This window comes from Ammospiza nelsoni, chromosome 3 (genome assembly GCF_027579445.1).
Source record: "Ammospiza nelsoni isolate bAmmNel1 chromosome 3, bAmmNel1.pri, whole genome shotgun sequence".
Taxonomy (NCBI): Eukaryota; Metazoa; Chordata; class Aves; order Passeriformes; family Passerellidae; genus Ammospiza; species Ammospiza nelsoni.
In genome coordinates this window covers 113,734,133-113,750,755 of record NC_080635.1, presented here as the reverse complement: position 1 = coordinate 113,750,755, position 16,623 = coordinate 113,734,133, and the positions used below count along the sequence as shown (strand labels likewise).

At 45.0% G+C, this 16,623-nt stretch overlaps 1 protein-coding gene across 2 annotated transcripts in view; it reads right to left on the bottom strand.

Moving 5' to 3' along the window:
- The window catches only part of ELP3 (elongator acetyltransferase complex subunit 3), a 46,592-nt gene extending 42,310 nt beyond the window's left edge, over positions 1-4,282 (bottom strand). For both annotated transcript variants that reach the window (XM_059468436.1, XM_059468437.1), the window contains exons 1-2: positions 4,232-4,282; positions 1,031-1,130 (exon numbers count right to left, since the gene is read on the bottom strand). In XM_059468436.1, the coding sequence (XP_059324419.1) occupies positions 1,031-1,130; positions 4,232-4,259 (128 nt within the window). In that variant the 5' untranslated portion in view covers positions 4,260-4,282. The remainder of the gene's footprint in view (positions 1-1,030; positions 1,131-4,231) is intronic.
- Positions 4,283-16,623: the final 12,341 nt, after the last annotated feature.

Here is a 16,623-nt window from a genome sequence, read left to right as displayed (position 1 = left end):
AAAATGAGAGCTGGGATGTTCCTCACTCACAGCCCAGAATTTCCCATTTTTGGGGGGTTTTATATCAGAAAATGTGTGAAAATGAGAGCTGAGGATGTTCCTCACTCCCAGCCTGAAATCAGCCCAGAATTTCCCATTTTTGGGGTTTTTTTTCACAGAAAAAGGAGGGAAATGAGAGCTGGGATGTTCCTCACTCACAGCCCAAAATTTCCCATTTTTGGGGTTTTTTTCACAGAAAATGTGTGAAAATGAGAGCTGGGATGTTCCTCACTCAGAGCCCAGAATTTCCCATTTTTTGGGGTTTTTCACAGAAAAAGGAGTGAAATGAGAGCTGAGGATGTTCCTCACTCACAGCCTGAAATCAGCCCAGATTTTCCCATTTTTGGGGGTTTTTTTCACAGAAAATGTGTGAAAATGAGAGCTGAGGATGCTCCTCACTCAGAGCCTGAAATCAGCCCAGAATTTCCCTTTTTTGGGGGATTTTATATCAGAAAATGTGTGAAAATGAGAGCTGGAGTGTTCCTCACTCACAGCCCAGAATTTCCCATTTTTGGGTGGTTTTATATCAGAAAATGTGTGAAAATGAGAGCTGGGGTGTTCCTCACTCACAGCCCAGAATTTCCCATTTTTGGGGGGTTTTATATCAGAAAATGTGTGAAAATGAGAGCTGAGGATGTTCCTCACTCCCAGCCTGAAATCAGCCCAGAATTTCCCATTTTTGGGGTTTTTTTTCACAGAAAAAGGAGGGAAATGAGAGCTGGGATGTTCCTCACTCACAGCCCAAAATTTCCCATTTTTGGGGTTTTTTTCACAGAAAAAAGAGTGAAAATGAGAGCTGGGATGTTCCTCACTCACAGCCTGAAATCAGCCCAGAATTTCCCATTTTTGGGGTTTTTTTTCACAGAAAATGTGTGAAATGAGAGCTGGGATGTTCCTCACTCCCAGCCTGAAATCAGCCCAGAATTTCCCATTTTTTGGGGATTTTTTCACAGAAAATGTGTGAAATGGGAGCTGGGTGTTCCTCTCTCACCTGTTGACATCCACGTCCCTGCCCTGCTCGTGGGCCTCCAGCAGCTCCTTTATGATGTCCCCAATGGCCATCACCATCAGCTCGGCCTGGCTCTGCTCCCCTGGGCCACAAATGAGGGAAAAATGGGAAAAAAACAGAGAAAAATTAGAGGTTTTCTTGCTTGCCATAACCCAGCTTGAAATTCCTGTGAGAAAAGGGGCAAAAACAGAGAAAAATCAGAGATTTTCCTGCTCGTTGTAACCCAGCTTGAAATTGCTGTGAAAAACAGCAATCGCTTGGTTTGGAAATTTTCAAAGTTTCATAGGAATCAAATGGTTATGAAAATATTAATACAATTAGAGTGATAATAATATTAATACGATCAGAGTAATAATAATATTGCAGTTAGAGTAATAATAATAATTTGGACAATTTGAATTAGAGCAATATGAGATAATAGAGATAAAAAGTTATGGATGTCTGGGTAACTTTTTCTGGGTAAAATAAGCCCGGAAAAGGACACACATTAACAGAGGATTAACCCTTAAAAACAACAGCCTGTTGCATATTCATGCATAAATTCCATCCAAACACAGGATTCTGTCTGCTCATCCTCAGCTTCTTCCTCTGAGTCCTCACAGCAGAAGTTCATTTTTTCTGATAAGAGAGCAATAAATTCTTTTTCTCTGAAAGATTCAGGTGTCCTGTGGCTGCTGTCTCTTTAAAAAAAGTATCCTACATAGCAGAGTTTCTATTTCAACATTTTTAATAACCTAAAACTCCATTTACCACACGACTTAAGAGAATGAATCCAGCATCACTTTCTAACACAACACATCTAATATTCATTTGGATATTTGCAAAAAGCCAATTATAAAATACACACATTTTGCACATTCCTGCCACAGAACCGTGGAATGGGTCAGGATGGAAAAGGCCTCCAGAGTTCGACCGTTCCCAGCAATTCCGGGGCCACCAAGTGTCCCCAAGTGCCACATCCACGGGGCTTTGAAATCGAAATTTAAAATTGAAATTCCTGTCACGGAACCGTGGAATGGGTCAGGCTGGAGAAGAGCTCCGGAGTCCAACCATTCCCAGCAATTCCAGGGCCACCAAGTGTCCCCAAGTGCCACATCCACGGGGATTTTAAATTGAAATTTAAAATGGTTGGGTGGGAATGGTTCAGGGTGGGAATGGGTCAGGCTGGGAAAGAGCACGGAGTGCAAACACTCCCAGCAATTCCAGGGCCACCCGTGTCCCCAAATGCCACATCCACGGGGATTTTAAATTGAAATTCAAAATTGAAATTCCTGCCAGGGAACCGTGGAATAGTTCAGGCTGGGAAAGAGCACGGAGTTCAACCATTCCCAGCAATTCCAGGGCCACCCGTGTCCCCAGGTGCCACATCCACGGGGATTTGAATTCCTCCGGGGATGGGGACTGCAGCACTGCCCTGAGCAGCTGTGCCAGGGCTGGGCAGCCCTCTAAGGGTGGAAATTCCTGCTTTTATACAATTTAAAACCCGCTTTTATCCAATTTAACCCTCCTGTTATTCAATCTAACCCTCCCCCGGCACAGCTCGAGGCCGTTTCCCCTCACGCCGTCCAGGGATTTTAAATTGAAATTTAAAATTGAAATTCCTGTCACGGAACCGTGGAATGGGTCAGGCTGGGAAAGAGCACGGAGTTCAAACATTCCCAGCTATTCCAGGGCCACCCGTGTCCCCAGGTGCCACATCCACGGGGATTTGAAATTGAAATTTAAAATTGAAATTCCTGTCACGGAACCGTGGAATGGGTCAGGCTGGGAAAGAGCTCCAGAGTGCAAACACTCCCAGCAATTCCAGAGCCACCCGTGTCCCCAAATGCCACATCCACGGGGATTTTAAATTGAAATTCAAAATTGAAATTCCTGCCAGGGAACCGTGGAATGGGTCAGGCTGGGAAAGAGCACGGAGTTCAAACATTCCCAGCAATTCCAGGGCCACCCGTGTCCCCAGGTGCCACATCCACGGGGATTTTAATTCCTCCGGGGATGGGGACTGCAGCACTGCCCTCAGCAAATGTGCCAGGGCTGGGCAGCCCTTTAAGGGTGGAAATTCCGATTGTTTTCCAATTTCAGCGTCCTGTTATCCAATCTAACCCTCCCCCGGCACAGCTCGAGGCCGTTTCCCCTCACGCCGTCCAGGGATTTTAAATTGAAATTTAAAATTGAAATTCCTGTCACGGAACCGTGGAATGGTTCAGGCTGGGAAAGAGCACGGAGTTCAAACATTCCCAGCAATTCCAGAGCCACCCGTGTCCCCAAGTGCCACATCCACGGGGATTTTAAATTGAAATTCAAAATTGAAATTCCTGCTAGGGAACCGTGGAATGGGTCAGGCTGGGAAAGAGCTCCAGAGTGCAAACACTCCCAGCAATTCCAGAGCCACCCGTGTCCCCAAATGCCACATCCACGGGGATTTTAAATTGAAATTCAAAATTGAAATTCCTGCCAGGGAACCGTGGAATGGGTCAGGCTGGGAAAGAGCACGGAGTTCAAACATTCCCAGCAATTCCAGGGCCACCCGTGTCCCCAGGTGCCACATCCACGGGGATTTTAATTCCTCCGGGGATGGGGACTGCAGCACTGCCCTCAGCAAATGTGCCAGGGCTGGGCAGCCCTTTAAGGGTGGAAATTCCGACTGTTTTCCAATTTAAGCGTCCTGTTATCCAATTTAACCGTCCTCCGGCACAGCTCGAGGCCGTTTCCCCTCACGCCGTCCAGAGAGTTTAAACTGAAATTTAAAATTGAAATTCCTGTCACGGAACCGTGGAATGGGTCAGGCTGGAGAAGAGCTCCACAGTCCAACCATTCCCAGCAATTCCAGAGCCACCCGTGTCCCCAGGTGCCACATCCACGGGGATTTTAAATTCCCCCAGGGATGGGGACTGCAGCACTGCCCTGAGCAGCTGTGCCAGGGCTGGGCAGCCCTTTAAGGGTGGAAATTCCTGCTTTTATACGATTTAAAACCCGTTGTTATCCAATTTAACCCTCCCCCGGCACAGCTCGAGGCCGTTTCCCCTCACGCCGTCCCCGGCTGTCCCCTCACGTCAGGGAGTCCTGCAGAGCCCCCCAAGCCTCCTTTTCTCCACGCACAGCCCCCCCCATCTCCCTCACCCCGCTCCATTCCCTCTCCCGGACACGTTCCAGCCCCTCAGGTATTTTTGTTTTATTTTTTACCTTTCGCATTTTTCTTTTTCTGCTTCATGCCGGCGGATCCCGCGGCCTGGCCCGTTGCGCTGCCGTAAAGCGACGCCGCCCCGCGCTATCGCGAAAGCGCCGTAAAGGGAATTGCGGTTCCGCCATCAGGCACCGGGGGGCGCCGGGACCGCACCGAGAGGGGAACGGGGACACCCCCCGGGATTTTGGGGGAAAATCTCGGGATTTGGGGGTTCTGGGCGTCACCCTGGGTTTGGGGAGGGGGTTTGGGGTCTCCCGGTCCTCCTGCCAGTGTGGGTGCTTGGTTGGATGGTGTTTGTGGAAAGTTGTGGTGTCAGGTGAAGGCAGGGTCACGCGGATCAAGGAGTCAATGAAGGAATCAATGAAGGAATCAATTAAGGAATCAATTAAGGAATCATGGAATTAGGGAATCGGGGAATCGCACGATCACAGTGTCAGAGGGTCATGGAGTCTCAGAAGTGCAGAATGTGGAATTGTGGAATCACAGGGTGATGGAATCTCAGAGTCACAGAGTCAGAATCACAAAATCATGGAATCACTGGCTCACAGAATTAGAGAATGAGGGAATTACAGATTCACAGAATTACAGAATCATGGATTCACAGACTGAGGGAATCCCAGAACCGCAGAGTGAGGGAATCATGGAATCCCAGAATGTGACAGTCAGAATCACAAAATCATGGAATCCCAGAATCCCAGAACTGTAGAATGATGGAATCATGGAATCCCAGAATGTGACAGTCAGAATCACAAAATCATGGAATCCCAGAATCCCAGAACTGTAGAATTATGGAATCATGGAATCCCAGAACCTGGCAGTCAGAATCACAAAATCATGGAATCCCAGAATCCCAGAACTGTAGAATGATGGAATCATGGAATCCCAGAACCTGGCAGTCAGAATCACAAAATCATGGAATCCCAGAATCCCAGAACTGTAGAATGATGGAATCACGGAATCCCAGCGGCAGAGAGTCACAGAGTCAGCATGTGGAATTGTGGAATCACAGGGTGATGGAATCTCAGAGCCACAGAGTCAGAATCACAAAATCGTGGACTCACAGACGCCAGAATCCCAGAATTGTAGAGCAATGGAATCATGGAATCTCAGAGTCACAGAATGACAGAGTCAGAATCACAAAATTATGGACTCACAGACTCCCAGAGTCCCAGAACTGTGGAGTAATGAAATCATAGAACCACAGAATCTCAGAGTCACAAAATCACGGACTCACAGGCTCAGAGAGCAGAGTGATGCAATCATGGAATCACAGAATCTCACAGCCACAGTCAGAATCACAAGATCATGGAATCACAGAATCCCAGAATCCCAGAACTGTAGAGCGACGGAATCATGGAATCACAGTGTCAGAGAGTCACAGAGTCTCAGAAGTGCAGAATGATGGATTTGTGGAATCACAGGGTGAGGGAATCTCAGTCACAGAGTCAGAATCACAAAATCATGGAATCACTGACTCCCAGAATCCCAGAATCATGGAATTACAGAATCACAAAATCATGGAATCACAGACTCAGAGAATCCCAGAATCATGGAATTACAGAATCACAAAATCATGGAATCACAGACTCAGAGAATCCCAGAATCATGGAATTACAGAATCATAAAATCATGCAATCACAGACTCAGAGAATCCCAGAATCATGGAATTACAGAATCATAAAATCATGGAATCACAGACTCAGAGAATCCCAGAATTGTAGAGTGATGGAATCATGGAATCACAGAATCTCAGAGTCATGGAATCTCAGAGTCATGGAATCTCAGAGTCACAAAATCATGGAATCACAGGCTCAGAGAATCCCAGAACTGCAGAGTGATGGAATCATGGAATCACAGAATCTCAGAGTCAGAATCACAAAAGTATGAAATCATGGAATCTCAGAATCACACAGCCACAGTCAGAATCACCAAATCATGGAATCACAGACTCTCAGAATCCCAGAACTGTGGAATGATGGAATCACAGAATCAGAGCGTCAGAGGGTCATGGAGTCTCAGAAGTGCAGAATGTGGAATTGTGGAATCACAGGGTGATGGAATCTCAGAGTCACAGAGTCAGAATCACAAAATCATGGAATCACTGGCTCACAGAATTAGAGAATAAGGGAATTACAGATTCACAGAATTACAGAATCATGGATTCACAGACTGAGGGAATCCCAGAACCGCAGAGTGATGGAATCATGGAATCCCAGAATGTGACAGTCAGAATCACAAAATCATGGAATCCCAGAATCCCAGAACTGTAGAATGATGGAATCATGGAATCCCAGAATGTGACAGTCAGAATCACAAAATCATGGAATCCCAGAATCCCAGAACTGTAGAATGATGGAATCATGGAATCCCAGAACCTGGCAGTCAGAATCACAAAATCATGGAATCCCAGAATCCCAGAACTGTAGAATGATGGAATCATGGAATCCCAGAATCTGACAGTCAGAATCACAAAATCATGGAATCCCAGAATCCCAGAACTGTAGAATGATGGAATCATGGAATCCCAGAATCTGACAGTCAGAATCACAAAATCATGGAATCCCAGAATCCCAGAACTGTAGAATGATGGAATCACGGAATCCCAGCGGCAGAGAGTCACAGAGTCAGCATGTGGAATTGTGGAATCACAGGGTGATGGAATCTCAGAGCCACAGAGTCAGAATCACAAAATCGTGGACTCACAGACGCCAGAATCCCAGAATTGTAGAGCAATGGAATCATGGAATCTCAGAGTCACAGAATGACAGAGTCAGAATCACAAAATTATGGACTCACAGACTCCCAGAGTCCCAGAACTGTGGAGTAATGAAATCATAGAACCACAGAATCTCAGAGTCACAAAATCACGGACTCACAGGCTCAGAGAGCAGAGTGATGCAATCATGGAATCACAGAATCTCACAGCCACAGTCAGAATCACAAGATCATGGAATCACAGAATCCCAGAATCCCAGAACTGTAGAGCGACGGAATCATGGAATCACAGTGTCAGAGAGTCACAGAGTCTCAGAAGTGCAGAATGATGGATTTGTGGAATCACAGGGTGAGGGAATCTCAGTCACAGAGTCAGAATCACAAAATCATGGAATCACTGACTCCCAGAATCCCAGAATCATGGAATTACAGAATCACAAAATCATGGAATCACAGACTCAGAGAATCCCAGAATCATGGAATTACAGAATCATAAAATCATGCAATCACAGACTCAGAGAATCCCGGAATTGTAGAGTGATGGAATCATGGAATCAGAGAATCTCAGAGTCATGGAATCTCAGAGTCACAAAATCATGGAATCACAGGCTCAGAGAATCCCAGAATCATGGAATCACAGAATCACAAAATCATGGAATCACAGGCTCAGAGAATCCCAGAACTGCAGAGTGATGGAATCATGGAATCACAGAATCTCAGAGTCAGAATCACAAAAGTATGAAATCATGGAATCTCAGAATCACACAGCCACAGTCAGAATCACCAAATCATGGAATCACAGACTCTCAGAATCCCAGAACTGTGGAATGATGGAATCACAGAATCAGAGCGTCAGAGGGTCATGGAGTCTCAGAAGTGCAGAATGTGGAATTGTGGAATCACAGGGTGATGGAATCTCAGAGTCACAGAGTCAGAATCACAAAATCATGGAATCACTGGCTCACAGAATTAGAGAATGAGGGAATTACAGATTCACAGAATTACAGAATCATGGATTCACAGACTGAGGGAATCCCAGAACCGCAGAGTGATGGAATCATGGAATCCCAGAATGTGACAGTCAGAATCACAAAATCATGGAATCCCAGAATCCCAGAACTGTAGAATGATGGAATCACGGAATCCCAGCGGCAGAGAGTCACAGAGTCAGCATGTGGAATTGTGGAATCACAGGGTGATGGAATCTCAGAGCCACAGAGTCAGAATCACAAAATCGTGGACTCACAGACGCCAGAATCCCAGAATTGTAGAGCAATGGAATCGTGGAATCTCAGAGTCACAGAATGACAGAGTCAGAATCACAAAATTATGGACTCAGACTCCCAGAGTCCCAGAACTGTGGAGTAATGAAATCATAGAACCACAGAATCTCAGAGTCACAAAATCACGGACTCACAGGCTCAGAGAGCAGAGTGATGCAATCATGGAATCACAGAATCTCACAGCCACAGTCAGAATCACAAGATCATGGAATCACAGAATCCCAGAATCCCAGAACTGTAGAGTGACGGAATCATGGAATCACAGTGTCAGAGAGTCACAGAGTCTCAGAAGTGCAGAATGATGGATTTGTGGAATCACAGGGTGAGGGAATCTCAGTCACAGAGTCAGAATCACAAAATCATGGAATCACAGACTCAGAGAATCCCAGAATCATGGAATTACAGAATCACAAAATCATGGAATCACAGACTCAGAGAATGCCAGAATCATGGAATTACAGAATCATAAAATCATGGAATCACAGACTCAGAGAATGCCAGAATCATGGAATTACAGAATCATAAAATCATGGAATCACAGACTCAGAGAATCCCGGAATTGTAGAGTGATGGAATCATGGAATCACAGAATCTCAGAGTCACGGAGTCAGAATCACAAAATCACGGAATCACAGGCTCAGAGAATCCCAGAACTGCAGAGTGATGGAATCATGGAATCACAGAATGTCAGAGCCAGAGAGTCAGAATCACCAAATCATGGAATCACAGACTCTCAGAATCCCAGAAATGTGGAATGATGGAATCACAGAATCAGAGCGTCAGAGGGTCATGGAGTCTCAGAAGTGCAGAATGTGGAATTGTGGAATCACAGGGTCAGAGAATCATGGAAACACAGAATGACAGAATCATGGAATTACAGACTTACAGAACCATGGAATTACAGACCCACAGAATGACAGAACCAGAGAATTACAGATTCACAGTCACAGAATGACAGAATCATGGAATTACAGATTCACAGTCACAGAATGACAGAATCATGGAGTTACAGATTCACAGTCACAGAATGACAGAATCATGGAGTTACAGACTTACAGAATCACGGAGTTACAGATTCACAGAATGACAGAATCATGGAGTTACAGACTCACAGAATGACAGAATCATGGAATCACAGACTCACAGAATCATGGAATCACGGACTCACAGATTCACGGACTCACAGTCTCACAGAATGAGAGAATCATGGAGTTACAGATTCACAGAATCACAGACTCACAGATTCATGGACTCAGACTCACAAAATTACAGAATAATGGGATTACAGATTCACAGAATTAGAGAATCATGGAATGACAGATTCACAGAATCATGGAATCACAGACTCACAGAAAACAGGGAATCATGGAATTGCAGTCTCACAAAACCCGGAGAACTACAGAAGCAGAGAATCATGGCATTACAGAATCACAGAATTACAGAATCATGGAATCACAGACTCACAGAAAACACGGAATCATGGAATTGCAGTCTCACAAAACCCGGAGAACTACAGAAGCAGAGAATCATGGCATTACAGAATCACAGAATTACAGAATCATGGAATCACAGACTCACAGAAAACACGGAATCATGGAATCACAGACTCACAAAATCACAGAGAACTACAGAAGCAGAGAATCATGGCATTACAGAATCAAAGAATTACAGAACCATGGAATCACAGACACAAAATCACAGAACTACAGAATCAGAGAATCATGGCATTACAGACTCAGAGAATCAAGGAATCACAGACTCATATAATCATGAAATCACAGACTCTGGGAATCACAGCATCTCAGGCTCACACCCCCACAGAATCCCAGATTTGCAGATTCTCAGAGCCCCAGGATGGGTCAGGCTGGATGGGACCACAGAGGGTCACTGGTGCCACATCCCTGCTCCATCCAGCAGGGCCATCCCAGAGCCCAGGGCACGGGAGTGTGTCCAGAGGGCTCTGGAATATCCCAGAGAGGAGACTCCACAGCCTCAGGGCTGGGCACTGCCCAGAGCAGAAATTTTTCATGTCCAGGTTGAACTTGCTGGGATTATTCCCTGCCTGTGGGTCTGGTGCCATTGCTGCACCAGGGACACCCAGGGATGAAGTTCCCTCTCATTTCTCTCCTCTCCAGGCTGAACAGCCCCTTCTTCCTCAGCCTTTCCTGGCCAGGGAGATGCTCCAGGCCCTTCCCCATCTTTATGGGAGCTACTCCAGGTCCCTCATGTCCCAGGAGTTGGACACGGCCCTCACAGGGTATAAAAACATCCTGGTGACTGCTCTTATAGCTGATGATTAAAAATGAACAATTTCTGAAATTCACAATAATGAGATCATCCTATTTCCCCGTTAAAATCCACTTTTCCCCGGGGTCTCGTTCCCAAATTCCCTGTGGTGCTGGGATCCTCCCTGAGCGGAACCATGCAGACCTGAGGAAGCCGCGCCCCCTCAGCGCTAGATGGTAGCAAAACATCGACTCCAGGAGGGAATAGTCCTATTAAAATGGGACAATTTGTGAAATTAATAATAATAGGATCGTTCTCTTTTCCCGTTAAATCCAGTTTTCCCCGGAGTCTCGTTCCCAAATTCCCGCCGGTGCTGGGATCCTCCCTGAGGGGAACCATAAGGGCCTGAGGAGGCCGCGCCCCCTCAGCGCTAGGTGGTAGCAAAACATCGGCTCGAGCAGGAAAAAAAAATATTTAAAAGGGAAAATTTCTGAAATTCACAATAATGGGATCCTTCTATTTCCCCGTTAAACCCAGTTGTCTCCGGGATCTCGTTCCCAAAATCGCGCCGGCGCTGAGATCCGCCCTGAGGGGAATTACGCGGGCCTGCAGAGGCCGCGCCCCCTCAGCGCTAGGTGGTAGCAAAACATCGACTCGAGCAGGGAAAAAACCTATGAAAAAGGGACAATTTCTGAAATTCTCAGTACTGGGATCGTCCTATTTCCTGTTTAAATTCAGTTTTCCCAGGGTCTCGTTCCCAAATTCCCGGTGGTGCTGAGATCCTCCCTGAGAGGAACTACGCCGGCCTGGAGGCCTCGCCCCCTCAGCGCTAGTTGGTAGCAAAACATCGACTCCAGGAAGGAAAAAAAAAAAACAGTTTAAAAGGGACAATTTCTGAAATTCATAATAATAGGATCGTTCTATTTCCCCGTTAAACCCAGTTGTCCCCGGGATCTCGTTCCCAAAATCGCGCCGGCGCTGAGATCCGCCCCGAGGGCAACCACGCGGGCCTGAGGAGGCCGCGCCCCCTCAGCGCTAGATGGTAGCAAAACATCGATTCCAGGAGGGAAAAGTCCTATTAAAATGGGAAAAATGGGACAATTTCTGACATTATTAGTAGTGGAATCATCCTATTTCCCCGTTAAAATCCAATTTTCCCCCCCAGGGTCTCGTTCCCAAATTCCCTCTGGTGCTGGAATCCGCCGTGAGAGGAACCACTCGGGTTTGAGGAAGCCGCGCCCCCTCAGTGCTAGATGGTAGCAAAACATCGACTCCAGGAGGGAAAAAAAAAAAAAAAAAAAACAGTTTAATAGGGACAATTTCTGAAATTCATAATAATAGGATCGTTCTATTTTCCCGTTAAATCCAGTTTTCCCCGCGGGCTTGTTCCCAAATTCCCGCCGGTGCTTTTATCTGCCCTGAGGGGAACCACAAGGGCCTGAGGAGGCCGCGCCCCCTCAGCGCTAGGTGGTAGCAAAACATCGACTCGAGCAGGAAAAAACAGTTTAAAAGGGAAAATTTCTGAAATTCTCAGTAGTGGGATCATCCTATTTCCGCCTTAAAATCCCGTTTTCTCCAGGGTCTCGTTCCCAAATTCCCTCCGGTGCTGAGATCCGCCCTGAGGGCCTGAGGAGTCCGCGCCCCCTCAGCGCTAGGTGGTAGCAAAACATCGATTCCAGGAGGGAAAAAAACAGCTGAATTTTCCTGACAAATGAAGAAAAATCCCTCCTGGAGCCCCGCGGGATCCCGGGGAGTGCACGGAGGAGGGAGCAGGGAAGGGGAACGGGGTGTTTGAGGGGGGGAAAGTCTGAGGCTTGAAGGGGAAGAGGCTGAGAGGGTCCCTGGATGCAAACCCTGCATAACCGAGGGGAGGCTCGATTATGAGAAAAGCTTTATTGATAAAAGGTTTATTGTGAAAAGGTTCATAGAAAAAGGTTCTTCCCTAAAGGGTCAGGCACTGACCAGGATCCCCAGGGAATGGTGACATTCCCACGGCTCCAGGACCGCGCACCCAGGGAGGGATTTTGGGGTGTCTGTGCAGGAGTCGGATTTGACGATCTTGCAGCTCGGGATTTTCCGTAATTCCCAAAGTGTCACACTGTCCCACACAGCAGCTGTGCCCTCTCCTCCTTGGGAGGATTTGGAAGCCCTAAATTCCTCAGCAGCCTGCGATGATCCCAGATCTGACCCTGCTTAAAGCACGAGGTTGGACCTGGGGTCTCTTGCATCCCAAAATCTTCATCAGTCCTTCAAATCATCTCGGCATTCTTCTGTGAATATTCAGCCACTTCTAAAACTCACATGAGCTTCTGGAGTCCGGGATTTCCTCGGCTTCTCTTTGGGAAATTGGCAATTGTTTACAATTGTTGAGTTGTTGCTGTTTGCCAGGGCCTTGCTGGTGGCACCAGCTCCCAAATCTCCTCCCTGGTGCCATCCTGGTCACTCCTGGATGGAAACACAGGAATGTGGAGGAGCACGGAACAGGCAGCAAGGAAAAAACCCTTAAATTACAGATGAAACTGTATTTTGTACAGGTTTAAAATTGTGCAGTTGTGGGATGGTCAAATCTCCTGGACAGGGACATTTTTCCTTGGAAATTTGGATTTTTGGTACCACTGTCAGGACTGAGGAGCTCTGAGGGCTTTTCCCTGTTGTGAGCTCGGGGATCTGAAAGGATTTATTTCTTGGGCAAATCTTTAAATAAATTTAGATTTTGTGCAGGGATTCCTTCATTGGGAAAGGCCCTTGAGCCAGGTTGGTGCCGTCCTGGTCACTCCTGGATGGAAACACAGGAATGTGGAGGAGCACCGAACAGGCAGCAAGGAAAAAACCCTTAAATTACAGATAAAACTATTTTTTACAGGTTTAAAATTGTAAATTGTGGGGAGTAAATTGTAAACTGTAAATCTCCTGGACAGGGTGATTTTTCCTTGGAAATTGTCCGTGTCCAGGGGCTGCTGTGGGGATTTTTGGCACCACTCCCATGGCTGAGGAGCTCCGAGAGCTTTTCCCTGTTGGGATCTCAGTGGGATCTGCAGGATTCATTTCTTGGGCAAATCTTTATTTCAATTGAGATTTTGTGCAGGGATTCCTTCATTGGGAAAGGCCCTTGAGCCAGGTTGGTGCCGTCCTGGATGGAAATACAGGAATGTGGAGGAGCACCGAACAGGCAGCAAGGAAAAAACCCTTAAATTACAGATGGAACTGTAAATTTTGTACAGGTTTAAAGTTGGCTGGGGGCTGCAGGGAGGGAGAAGGGCTGAGGCAGGAGCTCTCCCCGCTGGGTGCGATATTTTAAGGCCCTGCTCTGCGCCTGAGGCTGTTTGGAAATCAGGTCCTGGTTGAAATGGGATTTCAATCATCCTCCAGCAGGCACAAGGTGGTGGATTTCAAATATTCCCAAATATTCCCACATTTTCCCAAATATTCCCAAATATTCCCATTTCCTTTGCCTCCCTACAAACAACTGAGCCCTGGAGCTGAGCTCAGCTCCTTATCAGCTCCTTATCAGCTCCTTATCAGCTCCACCCACTGATTACGGCAACTTTAATTTGCATTTATTCCCTCTGCCGGCTGCTCTCCCTTTGCCACAGGGTCTGCATGCTCTTCATTAACCCTTTATTGCATTAACCCTTTATGCCATTAACCCTTTATTGCAATAACCCTTTACTCCATTAACCCTTTATTGCAATAACCCTTTATGCCATTAACCCTTTATGCCATTAACCCTTTATTGCAATAACTCTTTACTCCATTAACCCTTTATTGCAATAACCCTTTACTCCATTAACCCTTTATCCCATTAACCCTTTATTGCATTAACCCTTTATCCCATTAACCCTTTATTGCAATAACCCTTTATGCCATTAACCCTTTATTCCATTAACCCTTTGTTCCATTAACCCTTTATTGCAATAACCCTTTATTGCCCTTTACTCCATTAACCCTTTTTTGCTCTTTACTCCATTAACCCTTTGTTCCATTAACCCTTTACTCCATTAACCCTTTATGCCATTAACCCTTTACTGCATTAACCCTTTATTGCCCTTTACTCCATTAACCCTTTATGCCATTAACCCTTTATGCCATTAACCCTTTATTCCATTACCCTTTATCCCATTAACCCTTTATCCCATTAACCCTTTACTGCATTAACCCTTTATTCCATTAACCCTTTACTCCATTAACCCTTTACTCCATTAACCCTTTATTGCCCTTTATCCCATTAACCCTTTATGCCATTAACCCTTTACTGCATTAACCCTTTATTGCCCTTTACTCCATTAACCCTTTACTCCATTAACCCTTTATGCCATTAACCCTTTATGCCATTAACCCTTTATTCCATTACCCTTTATCCCATTAACCCTTTATTCCATTAACCCTTTACTGCATTAACCCTTTACTCCATTAACCCTTTATTCCATTAACCCTTTACTGCATTAACCCTTTATTCCATGAACCCTTTACTCCATTAACCCTTTAGTCCATTAACCCTTTATCCCATTAACCCTTTACTGCATTAACCCTTTATCCCATTAACCCTTTACTGCATTAACCCTTTACTCCATTAACCCTTTATCCCATTAACCCTTTAGTCCATTAACCCTTTATCCCATTAACCCTTTATGCCATTAACCCTTTACTCCCCAGCCCCCTGCTGAGATTCGCTCTCCTCCCACTTCTCTCCATTTTGCCATTCCCACAATCCCCCTCCACAAAAGTCTTTTTTTCCCCCAAATTTCTGCTTTTTCAGCTCGGAATCGTCAGGAAAATTCAATTTCCCTCCCAAATGGTCGCAAACTCTGCCTTTGCTTCCAGGCGAGGAGCCCGGGGAGCCCGGGGGGCTGGGCTGGGTTTGTTCCCCAAAGCGGGGCTGGAGCCAAACTCAGGATTTCACCCTGAGATTTTTTATTTCCTCTCCTTTTCAATCTCCAGGCCTCAGGAATGGTGGAAAATATGTTTACAGACAGAATAAGTGCATCTGGCTTATAGTGGTTTATTTCTCTTGCATCTGGTTTTATTCTGATTTATTTCTCGGATTTTATTCTGATTTATTTCTCTTACATCTGTTTTTATTGTGATTTATTTCTCGGATTTTATTCTGATTTTATTCTGATTTTATTCTGATTTATTTACATCTGATTTTATCCTGATTTATTTCTCTTACATCTGATTTTATTCTGATTTATTTCTCGGATTTTATTCTGATTTATTTCTCTTACTTCTGATTTTATTCTGATTTATTTCTCGGATTTTATTCTGATTTATTTCTCTTACTTCTGATTTTATTCTGATTTATTTCTCGGATTTTATCCTGATTTATTTCTCTTACTTCTGATTTTATTCTGATTTATTTACATCTGATTTTATCCTGATTTATTTCTCTTACATCTGATTTTATTCTGATTTATTTACATCTGATTTTATCCTGATTTATTTCTCTTACATCTGATTTTATTGTGATTTATTTCCCTTACATCTGATTTTATTCTGATTCATTTCTCAGATTTTATTGTGATTCATTTCCATGTTTGGAATGTGGATCTGACCTGGGAATTGCACAATTCCAGGGAATACTGATGGGAAATATAAATTATTGATATATTTTCCATGTTTGGAATGTGGATCTGACCAGGGGATTTCACTTTAAATCCTCAAAAATTCACTACAAATCCTCCAAATTTCACTTAAAACCCTCAAAATTTCACTTAAAACCCTCAAAAATTCACTCAAAATCCTCAATAATTCACTTCAAATCCTCAAAATTTCACAGATCTAAAATGGATTTGGGGATCCCAAAGGGATTTGGGGATCTAAGATGGATTTGGGATCTAAAATGGATTTGATGATTTAAAATGGATTTGGGGATCCAAAAGGGATTTGGGGATCTGAAAGGATTTGATGATTTAAAATGGATTTGGGATCCAAAAGGGATTTGGGATCTAAAATGGATTTGGGATCTAAAATGGATTTGGGATCCAAAAGGGATTTGGGGATCTAAAATGGATCCCAAACCAGATCCCAAATTTGGATTTGGGGATCCAAAATGGGTTTGGGGATCTACAATGGATTTGGGGATCTAAAATGGATTTGGGATCTAAAATGGATCCCCAATGAGATCCCAAATCAGATCCCAAATTTGGATTTGGGGATCTAAAATGGAT